Here is a 19223-nt window from a genome sequence, read left to right as displayed (position 1 = left end):
ACAAAAGCAAGTGCGTTGATATTGATATAAAGCTAGAAGAGATTTACGTTAGACGATACCATGTATTATTGACAAAATTGTATAGAATTAATTTTGGGACCATTATTAATTAGCAAGTACATTGCGCGAACTCAGGCTTGTCATATGTATTGATGGATCTTATTAATATGTATTAATTAAGTGAGTAAATGATACAAGTATAAATGTCGTTGATACAATTATAGATGTGACTATCCTTGCCTGAGGTTATTGAAGATAATACACGAACAAAGCTTGACAAAAACAAGTGCACAAACAAAACAATCGTGAATACAAATTTCATAGAAGGTTTAACTACATTGTTGAACTCATGTGTAGTTAATCATGGAGTTGTTCTTGATCTAAAAAAACATGTTTTTATGTTTTTTGGGTTTTTCGGTAATGAAAATTACAAACTTATTGGATTATAATGGAAATTGTAAGCCTACAATTACAAATCTAATGTTATAAGCCTGCTGAATTACAAGTCTAGTATTATTAACAAATAATTATATGCTTACTTGATAAACAAGTTTTGAAGATAATAAGAACTTAATTGAATTGTAAAGCAATTATTGTTGTTGTTTTGTTTTGATTATGTGCCTTACATCCTTTTTTAAATAGAAAAATTCAAGATAAGTTTTAGTAACTACCTACTCACTTTATTATAAGCCAAATATTTCTGGTAATTACTCACTCATCATGTTCAATAAGTTAATAACTTTTAAATACTATCTCTTTAGTGTTTCATTGTTTTCTTTGTCTATTTATGGGGAGAGACTTTCCTTTTCCTTTTCTTTTTTTCTTTTAGGCTCTTCAATTAACAAAAGACTTGTTAAAATATCACAAATCCCATCCTTAATTTCTTTAAAGATAAGCTTATATATATCTTCAAACATTTTATCAACTTATTCCACCCTTTGATTAAAAATTGTATCTCTCTTGTACACTCATAAATTCGTGTTCCTCTTCTTCATTTTTCACTACTAATTCTAGAATGATTGGTTCTCTATTTCTTTCTTCAACGGGAACATCCACCAATTTTTCTTTTTCTTCTAAATGTTTTTCATAATTTTGACCTTTTAATGCCATGGTTTCAAAGAACAAATATAACACTTTCACTATAGTTACCATTTGTTTCGTGTTTTTATATGTTCACCTCAAATAAAAAGTCTAGATTATGAAATTAGGTAATTTTATAAAAAAAATAAAAATAAATTATGAAGCTCTATTTCCAATAGATTTAATGTTAAAGGTTGAAATTAAAAAAAAATTAAATTAAATTCATGAGACCAATAATAACTTTATAGAAATAAAATTGAAAAAAAATTAGTTAAGCTCAATTTTCAAATAACTTAATATTGAAGGATAATATTAAAAAAAATAAAACTAGAAAATAAAAATTTGAGTTGTTGGAGGGTGAAATAGAAAAAAAAATTATTCAATTAAAAAAGAATCAAAAAAATAAATTAAGTCAACCCGAATTAAATGTCAACTCAAAAACCGAGTCATGAGGTTGAGATAAACCCATGGAAAGCAAATTAAAAAAAAAAAAAATATATATATATATAATATACCAAATAAATAAAAATCAATTTAAAAAAATCTAAAATAAACACAATTAATTCAAGTTAACCTGTTAAACCCACAATTCAGGTATTGAGATCAAATAATCCTATAAAAAAATAAACAAAAAAACACACAAAAAAAAAAAAGATTTCATGTTTTGTGGACTACCCTTTAGTGTTTTGATAATAATTACTTCTAATTAATTATTAAAGCAATAGTCTAGATGAACGATCGTTAATTTAATATTCTTTTAACTTTGTTTGGTTGCCAACTAAAAATCATTTATCCCTTGTCATGGCAGACAGAGAATTGGATTTGTTTTCCAATGAGACAAAAAAAAAAAAAAAAAAAAAACACAGAGGCATGAGTTCATCCGAGCCATTATCTGTCCTTTCCATGCGTATGAAAACTGAGATTATAATATTATTCACAACCTCGCCATTTCTCTCTCGGCCTTATCCGCTGCTTTATTTATTTTACATTATCTAGCCCAGCGGCTACAATACATTGGGTGATTGAAATTGAGGTATTCATTATTTTGAAAAAAATATTAAAATAATATATTTTTTATTTTTAAAAAAATTATTTTTGATACCACTATATAAAAAAAATCTAAAAATATAAAAAAAAAAATATTAAATTAAAATAAAAAAATATTTTTTTTTAAAAAAACACTTAAAATACAAAAAAAAGGAGCTAAAACATCTCCCACCGCATTGAGATTCGAATCTATCTACTCCATCATTTAGATATTTATTTATAGTTTTGGTGCTTGAGCCCATGCATGTCTAGAGCTATTTATTGTTGAAGCCCATGCATATCTGGATTGCTACAATGTTTACTTTTCTAAAACCCGCCGATTTGCCTCTTCTTCAAGCGAGTAATCCATGATTCCATAAAAATGTTCATCCCCGACCAAATAGTTGAGACTGTTCATGAAAGTTAGGCCCTTCGATTTCAATTTATGAGCTTAATTAACGGAGATTGTATCTGTCTCCTCCCTTGACCTTATAAATAAATGCATAAACGGATATCCATCCAGATTTTAGCATATCTGTCTTGAATGCTCTAGGGTGTCGTAAATTTTTATTTAAAAATAATATTATTTTATTTTTAAAAAAATTATCGTCAATCTGATTGAGTTACTATCATGATTTGCCTTTTATTTCTTCTTATCAGCAGGCACAGTTTGACCCTTTCTTCTTCTTCTTCTTTTTCTTTTCATTTCTTTTTTGATAAGTTATTTAGTTTGACCTTGTTTCTCTCACTCTATGTTTATGATGTGAAATATAAAATCAAAGTGCTAAAAAATGATTTAAAAAAAAATAACAGAGCGATTGAAAATTATATATTTTTCTATTTATATATTCACACAAGTGCATGAGAAATTAGAAGAAATCAAGATTAAAGAAGTTCCAGCCGTCCAAGAAAGAAAAACAAAATGTTAAATGGATAGGACTTGCGCACGCTGCTGCGGGCCCGCTCTCTATAAAAGCTTTTTTTAATTAATTCGGGTTGAAATATTATTATTATTATTTTATTAACATGAATATTAGGTTTAGTTTATAATTACCTCAAATAATTTTATGAGTTTTAAAATTAATAATTATATAAACCTCAAGTAAAATACAATTATTTTTTATTAATATTTGATTATATGGTAGCACTATCATGTCAAAACATTCAATTAATCTATCTTAATTAACTTAATATTTTTTCTTTTTTAAAAATTTGCTTCAAAATACACATTACACTAAATTAAAAAAATAGAAAGATGTTTTATTAAAAACTCAAAATAATTTCAGAATTTATTTAAGGGAGTTTTTCCCGTGAAATGTTTCTACTTTTGTGTTTTTAGAATTTGATAAAGATTTCCGACCACAAAATTGTCAAGGATTCTATTTATGTGCTTTTAAACCTTAAAATTGTCTAAAAACCTTATCTAAGCTAAGAAGAATTTTTTTGTTTCGAGTTTTTGTGTGATCTTTTAAGTTTTTTATGGCTATTTATAGTTTTATCAAAGAGTGTATGATATTTTTTAAAATATTTTGGATTAAAAATAATTAAAAAGTAGATTTTCAAACAAAAAACCAAGAACTTTAATTTTATTTTTAGGTTGAAAAATGCACTGTAAGTTTTATATTTGTTTTTCAAAAATATTTGTCATCCACCCCCAACAACTTTAAGATAATAAGGGCTCATGTGCGGCTTTTAATTAATGGTGGCTTGGCTTATCAGTCCTAATAATATCCAATCTTTTTCTTTTTAATTTTGCTTTTTTAATTAACATCTTTTTTATATGTCTTATTTTTAAATAGTTTTTTAATTTATATTTCAATTAATACCTCTTCTTTTTTATTTTTTTGTTTATTTAATCTTTTTTAAATAACAATTATTTTTTAATTATTTTATATATATATATATATATATATATATATTTAATTTTACAAATTACATACACTCTGCAATCTCCATTATCAAAATCTTAGTAAAACTCAATCTCAATCTTAAGAGGAAAAAAAAAAAAGGTCTCGGTGAAATTACCTCTATCTTGGCAACAAACATTTAGTTGATTTACAAAGACTATGTTTTAGCATTTTCACTTCAATCCTTAAATTTTATCTTTTTTTAATATCATCTTTCCAGTACAATTTCTTATTGTTAAATGCATAGCTAATATAATGATAAATCGTTTTTATTTTTCAATATTTTCTTGATCCTCAATGGTATTTATCTTCCAAACTTGTTATAGTATTCCACAAAATAATTCTTGAATGCAAATAAATATTCTACAAAAAAAATAAAAATTATTAGTTATTTCACAATAAAGGGTCAAATTGAGACACTCTGAAACATTTGAGAAGTTTAAACAATGAGAGCCTGAAACGGAATATCTCATGATCTACAAGGACTATAATATAATTCACCCTAAAAAACTTGAGAGATTGCTTGTATAATTTGTTTTCCTTAAATTCCCTCAATATATTTATCTATTTATCTTTTAACAAAATCTCCCTTTTATCTTATTTATTATAAAAAATTTATTCATATATTTATTTTTATAATTTCTTGTTCTTCTCTTCTCTTTCTCGAGTTTCTTCTCTGTTAAAACAGAAAAACAAACACCAAAGCTGCTGTTGCTACAACAACGACGACGAACCGATTTCCAAAATCCGAACCCGCCTGCCCCGATTGTCAAAATCTTTTTTTTCCTTCTTCATTTTCTGCCTCTCATTTCCATCAATTGCCATGGTCTCTCAACCTGTGATTGTAAGTCCCCGAATCACTCTCGCATTGTTTCCAGCTCATTACGTCGCCGTTTTATCAAACTCTAATCTAACAATTATTTCTAATCACTCAATTAATCTTGGATTAGGTTTTTTTTTAAAAAAAATTTAATTGGTTTGGGATTTTTATTTATTTATTGATTTTTAGGGTTCTTGAAGTATCTGCGAATTGGTTTGAATTGGAGAAGATAGGGTTAGGGTCTCGAATTTGAAGCATTGCTAGATTTTGAATTGGGGATTTTCTTTTCTTTCTCTCTTCTGTTTGTGTTGGATTGTTTTCCAAAGACGGGGAAAATAGGAGGATAATGTGTATACTGTGTGTGATACAAAAGTGGTCTCGCCGGGTTGCTACGATGCTGCCTTGGTTAGTTATTCCTTTGATAGGATTATGGGCACTTTCACAGCTATTGCCGCCGGCATTTCGTTTTGAGATTACATCGCCGAGACTGGCGTGTGTTTTTGTGCTCCTGGTTACTTTATTTTGGTACGAGGTTTTGATGCCACAGCTGTCTGCTTGGCGGGTGCGTAGAAATTCACGATTGAGGGAGAGGAAAAGGTTTGAAGCTATTGAATTGCAGAAGCTTAGGAAAACTGCTACGAGGAAGTGTAGGAATTGTTTGAGTCCATATAAGGATCAGAATCCGGGTGCAGGTAAGTTTATGTGTTCTTATTGTGGGCATGTTTCGAAACGGCCAGTTTTGGATTTGCCTGTACCACCTGGGTTGGGGATTTCAAATTCTGGGATTATTAAGGATTTGGTGGGGAAAGGTGGGACGTTACTGAATGGCAAGGCGTGGAGTGATAATGGATGGATGTGTAGTCAGGAGTGGTTAGATAATGGTGGTTGGGCTGGTGGGTCTGTTGCTGGGAAGTCTAGTTATTGGAGGAAGAATGAGAGTGGGATTTTTGGAGGGGATGGACATTGTTTGTCTGAGACATCATATTCAGGGGTTGTAATTTTTGCTTGCAAGGTGTTGACATCTTTTTTCTTGAGCATTCGGTGGCTTTGGAGGAAGATTTTTAGGACTAGTTCCTCTGAGGATGGCCCTTCTGATGCCGAGCATAGGGTGATGTTGGCTAAGAGGCGCGAGAATGGGGAAAACTTTCATGAGAGTAGAGGAGAGAAAGCACGCAGGAAAGCTGAAGAGAAGAGACAGGCTAGGTTAGAGAAGGAGCTCCTAGAGGAGGAAGAGAAAAAGCAAAGGGAGGAGGTTTCTAGATTGGTAGAGGAACGTAGGAAGCTTAGGGATGAGATAATGGAGGCTGAAAGGGATCGAAGTAGATCATCACCACTAACCAGGGAGAAAAATAGTAGGAAGGAAGCAGAAAAGAAACGTCAGGAAAGAAGGAAAGAGAAAGACAAGGGGTCTAGTAAGAGCAACTCTGATGCAGAAGATTTGGAAAAGAAAGTAGGTAAGGAAAGTGATCAGAAGCGAGATGTTGAGAAGAAGAGTGAAATTGAGTGCCGTCAACATCAGAAAACTGGGACAGAGAGTGTAAAAGGTCAGAACATTGAATTGGGACATGGGAGTAAGAATACACCTGGAAGCAATTTTAACCGGGGCAATGCTGGATCTAGGTATTTTGATCGAATGAAGGGTACATTTTTGTCTTCTTCTAGAGCTTTTAGTGGAGGTGGTTTCTTTGGAAAACCTGCTAACACGCCTGCTATTGTCACTAAAGAAAATAAGCCCAACGGTTCTATAGATCCTGTTCATACTTCTGCCTATAGGAGAGAGATATATCCACCTGACCGTCTGGCTGGGAAAGCAAGTCTGAATGGAGATGAAAGGAACATCTATCGTCCTGTAAGTTGTCTTGCTGCATGTGTACTCTTATTTATTTTCGCTTGTTGACAGGTGGAAAAAATTTTAGGCATGCAGAATTTGTTGCTTCTTTATATTGATTTTATCCTCATGGCATGCTGCGCTGGCCATCTATGTATTATAAATTTTGATTGTCTAGCACTTATTTTGCAACTTTGATTGAACATAATGGTTAACCGGCTTGATTGATTTGCCATTTCAACTTTGTGCGTAAATTTGATATAGATTTTAAAATGTTTGTTTAGTTGCGTTGAAAATTTTCTGTTAATGCCTAGTTTCTTGTTCTTCTTAGAAACTTTGTTTGAAAAGCATGCCAAGGTTCTCGTGAAATTGTCTCCTATTAATTTTTTTTTTTATTATGTTTACAGGCATGCTGGATAAGTTATGCAGAAATTGTTGTTTATTTTTTTAAATCCCATATTGAATTTCTCCTTGTTATTTTAGTCATATGTGCATATGTTTGATCTAGATTTTTTAAATGCTTGCCCTTTTGCTTTGACATGAGATTTGTCTCCTATCATTGGTTATTTGCCCATACTTCTGGGTAACCTTGATTGAAAGGCATGCTAAGGTTTTTATTAAAGTTAGATAGCTTATTTTGGATGCTTGTGGATTAGCAATGCATTTATAAGAAAAAAAGTGTTAAGATGCTCCGCTATTCACAACAGGTGCTCTCTGAAACGCAACCAAGCCAACCTAAGAAAACATGGCAGCAATTATTTGCACGCTCATCACCTGGTCCTTCATCCTCAAATGCAAATGTCATCTGTAGACCAAATTCAAAACAAGCAGAAGTTCAAGCACAACAGTTTCCTTTGCAATCATCACCAATGCAATCATTTGATAATCCAATCAATTTTGGGCTGCCATCACCATTTCCAGCCTCTGCATTTCCAAATGTATCCAGTAGCACTAGTTTAGGTTTCTCACCTCCTATTGAACCAATTTTTCCCCGTTCTGTGGAAGGGTCCTGTGATTTTATACCTGAAGAACCGGAACTGTTTGAAGACCCATGTTATATTCCTGACCCAATATCATTGCTTGGGCCTGTTTCAGAGTCGCTTGATAATTTTCAGTTAGACCTGGGAACTGGTTTTGCGCCAGACATGGGACTGGGATTGGAAAGGCCTTATGCTATAAAGAATGTGTCTGCATCTCCTGAAGTGAACAGGCCATCTCCAATTGAGTCCCCTTTGTCAAGACTACGAACTGCTGATGAAAAGAATAATGGTTCTAATTGGTTCCCAACTACTCCTATTGCCCAAGATTTAAACACTCTACCTACGAATGATATGCATGGGAATGAGAAGAGAACATGGCAAATGTGGAACAGTTCTCCTCTTGGTCAGGATGGTTTAGGTTTAGTAGGTGGCCCAGGAAGCTGGCTTTTACCCCCAGAACGAAACAGATCAACCAAGGAAGATATCATACCACCTCCATCTCAGAAAACTATGCCATCACTGTTTACAAAAGATGATCAAATCCTTTCTGGTACTCTTTCTCCTCGGAAGGTTTTTCTTGGCAATGGCCAGAATGGTGGGGTATTCAGTCCAGTCATTGGTTCAAGTGAAAATGAACCATGGTTACAGAATGCCTTTTTCCCACCATTATCAGGCAGCACTAGCCAATTCTCTCTGAAATCTCAGGAGGAATGTGCTCAGAATGAAGTAATTTATCAGAGTCCCACTGGAGCTGCAACCGACAATGCTTTTGGGTCATCTCCAGTCCATAGTTGTTCCAAGTGAGTGCATCATCATTTGAACTCTCTTTTATTAGATCTCTAATCTGGAATAGGAATGTATATATGACTAAAACGAGAAACCATCAGTCTGACTTTTATCATTGTTGAAACATCTGAAGATCATCTGATATCAATTAAAACTATGATAACTGAGATGAAAAGAATATTGTGTTAGATTGATGCACTGAAATAATTCCATTATTTTGGACAATAAAAGAATGATTTGACACATGATGCCCAAGTTTTTCGCAGTGATATCATAAATTCATGAGTGAACTCTGGTTTTTAACCTTTACTGTGGTCACCATTCTCGGTTGCTTATTTAAATAACCTGCCGATGGTATTTGTCACCCTTAGCGTGTTCATGTACAATATCCATTTCTTGGGCCGAATTCTAATTCCTGGCTACAATTAATTGGAGTGGCTTAGGACCAAGAAAAACTGTTGCAATGCAGGTATCTGCTGCAGCCTCCGGTCTCGTAGATTGTAGAGTTTGAGTTTGTACTCACCTAACTGTTAAACCCCCTGAAATATATATAATAATCTATTTTTTCAAGAGTATTGGGAAACTAATCAACACCATGATGAAGCATCCGAATGCATAGAAAGAAACATGAATAAATATTTCAAAGATTATTAAAAATACTTAAGATTAATGTTGAGTCAAAACTTAAATACATGACACAGATCCAAAAAAAATAATTTGCATAAACAATAACTGTTTATTGATATTCTCCTTGGCAGGTGATGCAGCAATATATAAAAATAAGCACAATTCTAATAAAATTTAGCATAATTTGATAATTATATATGCACTAATTAGATGTATTTACTACATTTGAATATGTAAATAAAACTAATACAATATTTTGATTACGAACAATTATGTTCATTAATGATTAGAACAACTAATCAACCTTTGAGTGCTACTAGTTTGTCTATTTGCTTGGCTACAGTGTTGAAACTGATAATGCTAATCTCTCTGATTCATTTCTTTTCCAGTGGCAGGAATGAATGGGGTGCACAAGGTTCAGGAGAAGGTTTCGGGAAGTCATCTGTCACAAGACCCAATTTTGGTGGTTTGTTCCCCACCTCAGATGTACAGTGGTCATTCGATTAAAAAAAAGGAAAGAAAAGTAAAAAAAAAAAAAAAAAAGAAAGAAAGAAGGGTGACAGTATGAGGCGCCTGATCAGACCTCCTGTTCTGAAGAGGCAAATGCCCCTTTTGGATGAGAGTTTAGAATACTGGACACGATTGTATCTTCTTCCATCGGTTCTTTAAAGGGGCATTGATCTTTACGTACTTAGCATGCATAGGAAATTAGGATTACCCATTGACATGCATTCACTTGTGCATGAGGTAACACTTAGGTTTACTACAATTCCAATTTTTTTAGGTTTTGCCTGGGGGAGAGGGGGGTGTCCCCTTTTTGAGGAAAAATTCTTCTTTTGAAGATGGAGCTATTCCTCCTCGTAGTTGTAAACCTTTTGATCCTCATCTGAATGAATGCCAATGAGATGATGCTAAGGCATGCTGCTTATGCTTATGAGAAGCTATTTTGGCCTTCTTTTCATGTTTGGTTCACTTTTCCATATACCTGGGAGATTCCCCCTCCATCCCAAGTCAAAAGGCTTTCTAATCATTGAAACCAAAATTTCCCTCTTAAAGAACGTGTCATGGAGCCCCGATCTCCCTGTATTTCTCCCAAATGTTGGGGAATGGGACGCCAGGAAAAGGGCTATATCGATCAAGCTGGGTTCATTGGCTAGCTGATAATTATGAATCATAAAGCATGAAGTTAAGTTTAGATTAAGAACTGCTAGTTGTTTGGATTTGCAGCAATGTTCACCGACCGTTTTGTGCTCTAATTCTCCCTGCGCTGTCTTCCTAAACTCTCCATAACATCTGGATCCCAGAATTTAAGATAGCCAGCCGGTAGAACATGTAATCACCCCGCCCCACGTGACCAATTATCAGCTTAAGCTCCATCATAGCCTCTTGTGTTGTCACTTCTGCAGCAACATAAGCAGGGGTTCCACAGTTTGTGTGAAGCAACTCATCTTGCCGGTTAGATTTAAGCAAGAGCACTTGATCCAAAATCAGAAACCTTTAGATTTTTGTTCTCATCCAACAGCAGGATTTCTGGCTTCAGATCACGATGCAAAACTCTACTCTGACAGAATCAACCGCACTTATCAGCTGTTGAAAATATTTCTTCGCAACATCCTCCTCGAGCTTTTTCCCTTGGCAACCTTGTTGAACAGCTCGCCACCTTTAACATATTCTATGCAAAGTAAATCTTAGTTTTGGTAGCCATCACCTCATTCGAATGTCTAATCAGTCTCATGATATAAATTTCTCACTTAATCTGTCCATCATTCCAACCTTCAATACCTTCTCTTTGCCCAACAATCTCCATATCTCATGCTTTTGCATCAGCACATTCCCCTTGTTTTCCAATCCAAGAAACAGCCTCTGAACACAATAAACACAAATAGCTGCTACTACAATTAAAAGCTAAAAAAAATAAATCTTTCGCTGATTATTAAGACACAATTTATTATGAATTATGAAAGTAAAATAATTATTTTATAATTATTATACAAAATCATTTAATTAGTTATTAAGTGCAATTTTCAATAGTATCCATTTATCATTCATATTAATTGGGACAAATCAATCCTTTAATGTTTTAGATGTATAGTGAAATAATTTAAATACTCTTAAAAGAAAAAAAAAAAAAAACTTAAAACTGTGATCCAAGGGCTTTTCGGTTTTTTAATGCTTTGATTGAATAGTGGATTAAAAACATTGCTCTTAAAAGCAAAAAAAAAAAATCAAAATTAATGTCTAGGATTGTTTTTGTATTTTCATTATGATTTTTTTAGTTATAATCAATTTGAATGAAGAGCAATTCAATATTTTTACAACTATAAATATAATGAAAAAAAAATAAAGTGATTGGTGAGTGAGAGGCATTCATGTTTTTTGAGCAGTGCGTGCAGTGTATCTCGACGAATAAATGTTGCCTTCCGAGACAGTGTTGAAAGCACAATGTTGTTCTCTTAGCGTGTGCATGACAAAACAATAATTGGGCTTCAATGGACTTTTACCTCTCATTTCTCTCTCTTTGCCTTGAATTTCATGTCAGTCTTTTTAAAAATTAAATATGTCATGACAATTTGTATTTGTATTAATTTTTGTCCTCATTCTTTTAATTGCTATTTGTTTTTTTTTTAATGATTTTTAATTCATGTTTTTCTTTTTTTTTAATTTTATCCCTAAACATTTTATTTCATTTAATTTTTGTATCCAATTTGATCCTATTTCTTTTGTTTTTTATACTTAATTTTCAATTTATTCCCTTATTTTTTTTCTTTCATTTACTTTTTATACGATATTTAATCCTCATTGTTTTGATTGTTATTTTTTTTTTAATTTTTGATGATTATGAATTTTTCTCATGATTTTTTCGTGTTTATATTTTATGGGTTATCCTGATGTCATGAGTTTTGAAGATTAGCTCGATTTAAATTTGATCTTTTATTTTTCAATCTCATCTTTCAACATTAGATTATCGGACCTTAAACTTCATGATTTTTTTTGCTTTCTTTTTCATGAGGTTATTAGACCTTAAGTTAGTCAAGTTAACCTATGTTAAATAAAAAAAAAATTCAAAGTTTTTTTTAAATTGATTTTTTTTTTTTAGTTTTGCTTTTCATCATTTAGTTTACTTCAGAGTTGACTTCTATTATTTTTTTTATTTTTTTTATGTGGGGCTACCCTAATCTCACAACCGAGCCACAAATTTGGTATGCTGACTCTAGTTAGGTTTTTTATTCTTTTTTAAAATTATTGTTTTTTCATTTCATCATTCAATGTTTGTTTTACTGATAGTTAAGCTTTATTTTTCTCTGCAACAGGTTATTTTATTTTCATTTAATTTTTATTTTGTTATCAAATATGATTGTTGAGATATTTTCATAATATTCGGAATGTATCTTTTTATAATACTGACAAACATTCTTCTTTTATTTTTTGATCAATCATATGTTTTTTTGTGGTTAATTGAATACAGAAACATAATTCTTCGAGAGATTGTAGCTAATTTTACCATTAAGAAGGAAACTAAAGAAACTACTATAAATTACATAACTCAAAGAGTTGGAAATTTTTTTATGCAACTCGGAATCAACAATAAAACGAGACTCGAAGGGGAAAATTATAGGGAAATTCAAAATTCTGTACAAAAAATACATTACTTCAGAAATAATACAGGGATACAACAATTGCTATACAACTTTCACATACTGTAAATAAAGAAATGAAGTTGTAAATCGTTTTAAGTACTTTTTCCTAACAACAAAATATAGAACATCATAACTGACTTAAAATCTGACTTCTTTTTTTCTCACTTAACAGCTTCAAAATCTCCATCTTTAGCTTCCAAGGTCAGGAAAAAAAAGAGAGCTTCAAAACAGAGTTCCTTTACTAGTTCCACAAGGATGCACCTTGAAGCTCGGTTGTTGGGCTTGTCCAGTTGGGATAGCAATGAACTTCAACATGCCTTTTTTTTTTTTTTTTTTTGTATTATCAGTTGGGTTTTTAACCTTGTGATGCCCGTGGTGATCCCCCTTCACTCAGAATTGGCACAGTAATTTGATCATATTTCGTATGGCCATAACATGCCAAGAGAGAGCAGCTTCCATAAAAGGCAACAAAACTTCAAGGATAACGTGTCAAATCCACTTCCCTCAGTCCAAAGTATGTTAAAAAGACGTCAAGTACGCAAACAAAAAAAACCGCTCACTTCTTGGTATATAAAACACGTGTTTATTTTATGAAACTACTTCCGTTTTCAAGGTTTCGGATCCGAAACTCCATTTAACTTTTACGTTTCCCAACCTTTTTTCTGCTAGCAAACAAAAGGTCCACCGAAATAAAGCTTATAGACCACAAATGTTTAGCAAATTTAATATAAAGGAATCAACACATTTACCCGAGGTGAAGAGGTTGTTACCACAAACTAAATTTGAGGACAGGGCAAGGACAAGAAGCAACTAAATGGAGTAACCCACCAGTGTCATGTAATAAAGCTGGTGTAAGTTTTCTCTTTTTTGTTTTTGTTCATCAGCAACCTGCAAGATCTGAAGTTCCCAAATCAAAGCAATTCAATTATCCAGAGCTTCCGATGAGCAGAGAAATGAGTTTCCAGATCTATGGTTTTTATACAACAAGAATGTAATTATTTCAAACACGTAATGAAATCACAGTGCACCATAATTACAACTGAAGCACCAGTTATTATGCACACCAGCAACATGAGCATTTTCTTTCCAATTGATCTTTCGCATCATGATCATGAATCAGCCTTCAGCATTGTCGATGCTTGCTCACCACTGTCTTTTGGCACTTTGCAGGCATGTAACAGTGTACATACATCTTTTGTTTCCAGAAACTGCTCTGCATTGATTAGAATCAGGGGGCCATACTCAAAAACCATCCTTTTGCACTGCCAAAAAATCCAAACAAGATGTTAGAGAAATAAATCGAGTTGTAACATATGGTTGCAGGTTGAATTTTCCTGTAACCTTTAATTGAGAATTTTAATAGCCAGGAAAAATGCCACTAAAATTTCAATTTAATGTTTCTTTTATATTAATTTGTCTAACCTTACGAGTTCAGTGTGTAGTTTTCTTATAGATGGTGATCCTAGGATGCCTATACAAACCATTGAGTAGAATGAAATCGATCAATCAATGAGGATCACTACTATCATGCAAATAAGTGTGACAAATCAAATAGGTGGCCAACAAGATGGAGAAGCTTAATAAATTTGGGGTGAAGTTGAGTTATGGCCCTATTCACTGTCTTCTGAATTACAATTGAATTAAAGTGTAATACTATAAACATTTCATCTTAAATTCCAGTATTGTTCTCACCTTTTTAGCATAATTCTCCATGGAGTTGCATGCCTTCAAAAGTAAATCGATTATTTCCAGCTGGGAAAAAAAACAAAAAAAAGCAAGAATGAGCATTAGGTTGACTAATTGGCAAAGAACTGCAATACAGGCATCATACAGGATAAAAAGTAAATAAATAGAGAAATTATAAGAGCTTAAGATTGATTCTGTCGGTGTATAAATTAATTGCACTCTAACTGCAATGAGGTGACAATTAGATTATCTCACTAATCAGTTTCCCAAAAATATAAAAATGATGAGGAAGAAAGTTCCATTTTCCTGTTTCTGTAGTTCTTCTAGACTGGACAAGTGTTTCAAAGGATATCATATCAACAACTAATTAGTTATTTTTTGCTAGTCAGTCCAACAAATGGATTGCCAGATTGGTGCCTTTTGGTCTTTGGTTGGTCACTGATCCAGAAAACAATGATCTAACATGCTTGATTGATTAACTAATTGCATCCAAATGATGCGGCAGTAAAGCAAAACAACCTTTATAATCATTATCCATGCTAGCCAACAGTCAAATGCAAACCTGTGTGTCAGGATCTTTCAACTTGACTAATACTTCTGAAATAGCATGTTGACAAATGCTGCAGCTATCCTCTTGGTGTTTTGCAGAGAAGATTTCCATTTCATGACAGAGATTGTATTTGCGACAGAAATCATCAGATTGCACTGAGGAAACATATGAGAAGAAAATAGAAGAATAGTAGTCCACCAAAGTGATGCACTGTGCGAAGCAAAACATAAAGCATTTAGAATTAGTCAAGTACCATAGTTAAGTATTCAAGGATTTTAAGATACACAATGTTTTACAAGCTTCTCCATGGCCAGAGTTCCACCACTAAGTAACAATACTGGGTGCAATTAGTCAAATTAGACATACATACATACACCTAGAAATAGAAATTTGTGGTGCATGAATTTACACTATAATTATTCAAATTACATGTCATGAACAATCTCTGCAATCATTATCTGTCCAATTGGCACTTGTGGTGGTATGCTGACCATTGAAAACAAACTATCCAGTATCCAAGTACAATAACATCTTTTAGATAAAAATAAGTGCAATTTATGCAGTCTTGCAACAAGAAACGTCCAAATAGATTATATTAAGCTTTCTAAAACAAAAGTCAATTTAAGGATTCACTCGAGTATGGAGAAAGTAAGAAGACATTTTATGCACATGTAAAACCACCTGTACATACAGCATGATATACGGATGCAATGGTAAAATTCTCAGGCTAGCAACCACAAGTCAATTTAAGTCACAAGAGCATACATTTCAAGAACAAATCATGCACGGTCAGAACATTTCCAAATCCTTCATCCTAGGACTCCACTTGATGTCACCTTAATTGGTAATCGACTACTATAGACAGAGATCACATGCTCAATTTCTCTTATAGAAAATGGGTGTGATAATAGCATTCAGCCAATCCACTCCGTTCTGCCTGCCTTCCAAAAAAAAACATTTCCCTGCTAGAATCTGGACCTCCACACTTGCTGCTCCACCAATGCTACCGAGGTGGATGTCCAGAATTATACATTATCATACAGAATTTAGACCAACACACAAACCACAAACAAAATCTTGCAGAGAAAAACTGAAGGTAGCACAATTGATGGAAAGAAGTGAAGGGCCAAAATTTTTGGTTTCCAATTCAACATCCAATAATGATCAGCCAAAAAGCTAAAGGTTACCTCTTGCTTGAAAGTAGTCAAACGAGAACAGGTTTTGTGAAGGATTTGAAGAATTTCAGTCTGGGTTTTGTTTTCAGCCATGTAATCAAGTGCCTGGGCAGCAAACTCCTCACACAATGTGCACACCTCATCTTTCCTGGTAACATTGTTTGAAGTTTGAATATCTGTTTCTAGCTCCTGGTTTTTCATTTTTATAGCTGAAAAAGGAAGCACAGGATCAGTAATGGGAATATTTTCAGAATTAAGAAGTTTCACATCAACAACCCTGAAAAGGCAAATTATTTTTCAACCAGAAACAACAGATTTGAAGCATCGTTAAATGGGAGAGTTGTTTAAGATCTACCCATCCATGATCACACAATGGCATGACTTTGGCAAATATCAAATTTCAAGGATCCCACACTTTTTGCTTCTAATATGAGTGAGAATAACCCAAAAAGCGATCACATACAAGTGATGGACCTGTTATATCAAGAAGAATGGCTATTATCCCTGCCAGCATCTAACGCCAAAATTCCATTTTAGAGACAGTAACATTATAATGTCTTTCTGATGCAGTGTAATATGAAAGCCAGGTTTTAAGCTGTAAAACATCACCAAATTGAATATGCTCTGTTGGTGTACTCTGCAGAGTATTTAAAATGAAACTGCTAGTGGGATTAATCAATAAAACTGCTAGATATAAGTTCAGATAACACTGAGCTATAATTTAACATCTGACTAAACAGAACAGAACCATTTCTAATCAATTTCCCTGGCCAAGCAATAACAGAAGCAGTGTGTGCCAACATAAATTAAACATGTCATTGTTATGGCACTATAGTCACAATGTGCGGCTAACAGAGTTTCAAATTACACCACGAAACCATAGGTCCATCACCTGATGGTATACAATTGCAAAGATTCTGTTAATTAGTATACGGAAAGGGTTAAGAGATTACCTGGTATATCATAGGTTCCTGTGGTCGTCCTGAAAATCTCAGTGGCTGCCATTTGTCTAGCAGCAGTGGACCCAGCAGCACTTAGAGTGAGAAGAAATAACAGCCCTATTCTCATGTCCATAATAACCTAAACTTACATGAAGTTAATACCACAAGGAAAATTTTTCCAAGCATTAAAGAAAAATTCAAAAAAAAATTGATGACCATAAGAGAGAAGAATATAATTACTGCAGATAGAAGGAAAAACCAGCACCAGAGAAATTCCAAATAGGTAAAACTTAAGACATCCAACTACTTTAAATCTGGATGCAGGACAGTTGCTAGGAAGTAAATTTATCCTGCAAGGAAACATATTCTATCCATATTTTTATGAATTGGAACTGTCTTAGAATATCCTGGGAAGTAATATTTGCTTTCGCAATTAGAAATTCCCTGTAAAATCATATTCTTCTACTATCTATATTCATGATTAAAATCTTTTATAACTAGCTCTTTATATCCATAGTCCTACATCGAGCATTATACAAAGGCAGCCTCTACATTAAACTGTTAATTTCAGGAGAATTCTCATCACACGAGCATTACTCTTAACTATTCAGTACAATAACAGCTAGGAGGATTTAAATTCACTATCGGCAATAAGATTTTACAACTAGACACAACTTTGAGAGAGTCAACTATGATACTACGGAGCAACACCTTACTAAAAAAAGTCATTGTCCCTCATTTTGATGCAACTAGATTTTACATAAAAATTTATAGGCAAGTGATGGCAACACAGATTACGAGTTCCTCAGATGGTGTGATTAAGGTAGTATTTGAGATTACAATAGCGGTTGCTTTTAAAGTGATTTTTATTTGGAAATATATTTTTTCATTTTTTAACCTTTATTTTTTACTTTAAGACATCAAAATGATCCAAAATTATATAAAAAAATTTAATTTAAAACAAAAACAAACAAAAACAGCCTAAGAATCAGGCTAATAGCCCTAATCTTCCATTTTTCTGTGATAATTTGCATCTTGTACTGCCTGATTAACTGTTAATTAGTAACTTCAAAGCTACGATAACTAAATCTAATTAGCTTAGAAATCTATTAATAATTACCTTGTTTTAACCTGCATAAAAACAGTATAATTAAATAAAAAATAGGTCAATTAAAATTTGGAAACTAAAATTTTGATGGAATTGATTACCAGGAACCATATAGGAGATCAATAGAATACCGAAATAATTATAAGGAAGATTACCTAATCGGAATTTCGCCGGTGGTAAGAGGATTTTGATCGATGGAATTGAAAGCAGAGAGGGAGAGAGGTAGCAGTTCCTCTTCGGATTAGAGTGTCTGATCAGCCAAATAGACGAATTATTGTTGGGTTGCTTGCTGGCCCTGCTTTAATCCAATGACTATGATCTTCTGTGATGAGGAGCAGATTAAATGCTTATGACATGTGTCTACGTGTTACTACGGGGATGGAGGATTGGAGACAGAAGTGCGTTTATCGTTTTTACTTTTTAGTTGATTGGAAATGATACTGATGTGGCAAGATGTGAGTGGATGGTTGGCGTTTTGACTTTGGTTGGGTAGTTAACGAAACAAGGAAGGAAGCGATGGTTATGAGAAGGAAAGGATATTAACTGGGGTCGGAAGGGGTTATTTGTGACGGTGACAGATATTGTTAATTAAAATGTTTTTTTATTTAAAAATATATTAAAATAATATTTTTTAAAATTAATTTTAATATTAATGTACAAAAATAATTTTTTTTTAAAAAAATTAATTTATAGTTAAAAAAAATAACATTTAATGCGCATAAAACAAAACACTCTTTAAGCCCTTTTTGTTTCTGAAATTTTAAAAAAATATATTTTTTATTTTTTTTCATTTTAAATTAATATTATTTTGGTGTTTTTAAATTATTTTGATATGATAATATTAAAAATAATTTTTAAAAATAAAAAAATATTATTTTAATATATTTTTAAATAAAAATATTTTAAAAAACAACTATAATAATATAAATGATGACGTTACACTTTATTTCTTTTAGTTTTTTAACAGAAAAGCTTCACTAACAAGCAAAAGAAGGTAATGTGTAATATACTTCAATCAATATCCAATTGGAAGGAGATGATTGAGTACAAAAAATACTTGGTTTATTTGCA

At 32.6% G+C, this 19223-nt stretch overlaps 2 protein-coding genes across 4 annotated transcripts; one reads left to right on the top strand and one right to left on the bottom strand.

Annotated features, from left to right (window-relative positions):
* Positions 1 to 4630: 4630 nt before the first annotated feature.
* On the top strand, positions 4631 to 9988 carry LOC118048139 (uncharacterized). Of its 2 annotated transcripts, none has more exons than XM_035057705.2 (4): positions 4631 to 4857; positions 5023 to 6682; positions 7369 to 8441; positions 9450 to 9988. In XM_035057705.2, exons 2-4 carry the CDS (start codon positions 5180 to 5182, stop codon positions 9559 to 9561), a joined length of 2688 nt encoding a protein of 895 aa, XP_034913596.1. In that variant the 5' UTR covers positions 4631 to 4857; positions 5023 to 5179; the 3' UTR covers positions 9562 to 9988. The 2 variants fall into 2 exon arrangements, with proteins under 2 accessions (XP_034913596.1, XP_034913595.1); XM_035057704.2 differs by having other exon boundaries at positions 4634 to 4857; positions 9444 to 9988.
* A 3061-nt stretch (positions 9989 to 13049) lies between these two features.
* LOC118048140 (uncharacterized) lies at positions 13050 to 18465 on the bottom strand. Of its 2 annotated transcripts, XM_073410174.1 has the most exons (7): positions 18308 to 18465; positions 17057 to 17183; positions 16116 to 16312; positions 14941 to 15138; positions 14385 to 14444; positions 13757 to 13954; positions 13050 to 13589 (listed from the first exon to the last, which is right to left on the bottom strand). In XM_073410174.1, the coding sequence occupies exons 2-6, from the start codon at positions 17175 to 17177 to the stop codon at positions 13802 to 13804; spliced, it is 729 nt and encodes a 242-aa protein (XP_073266275.1). In that variant the 5' UTR covers positions 17178 to 17183; positions 18308 to 18465; the 3' UTR covers positions 13050 to 13589; positions 13757 to 13801. The 2 variants fall into 2 exon arrangements, with proteins under 2 accessions (XP_073266275.1, XP_034913597.1); XM_035057706.2 differs by lacking the exon at positions 13050 to 13589 and having other exon boundaries at positions 13596 to 13954.
* Between the last annotated feature and the right edge of the window lie 758 nt (positions 18466 to 19223).

Source organism: Populus alba, chromosome 6 (assembly GCF_005239225.2).
Source record: "Populus alba chromosome 6, ASM523922v2, whole genome shotgun sequence".
NCBI classification, from domain to species: Eukaryota; Viridiplantae; Streptophyta; class Magnoliopsida; order Malpighiales; family Salicaceae; genus Populus; species Populus alba.
This window is presented reverse-complemented; position numbering and strand designations above follow the sequence as displayed.

Excerpts from the sequence above, each read along its gene's own strand:
- LOC118048139 (XM_035057704.2), top strand. The coding sequence starts at position 5,180 with ATGTGTATACTGTGTGTGATACAAAAGTGGTCTCGCCGGGTTGCTACG. Across the intron at positions 6,683-7,368 it reads AAAGGAACATCTATCGTCCT|GTGCTCTCTGAAACGCAACC; the intron begins GTAAGTTGTCTT and ends TATTCACAACAG. Across the intron at positions 8,442-9,443 it reads CCAGTCCATAGTTGTTCCAA|TGGCAGGAATGAATGGGGTG; the intron begins GTGAGTGCATCA and ends TTTCTTTTCCAG.
- LOC118048140 (XM_073410174.1), bottom strand. The coding sequence starts at position 17,177 with ATGGACATGAGAATAGGGCTGTTATTTCTTCTCACTCTAAGTGCTGCT. Across the intron at positions 16,313-17,056 it reads AGGAACCTATGATATACCAG|CTATAAAAATGAAAAACCAG; the intron begins GTAATCTCTTAA and ends TTCCTTTTTCAG. Across the intron at positions 13,955-14,384 it reads TGGAGAATTATGCTAAAAAG|TGCAAAAGGATGGTTTTTGA; the intron begins GTGAGAACAATA and ends ATTTTTTGGCAG.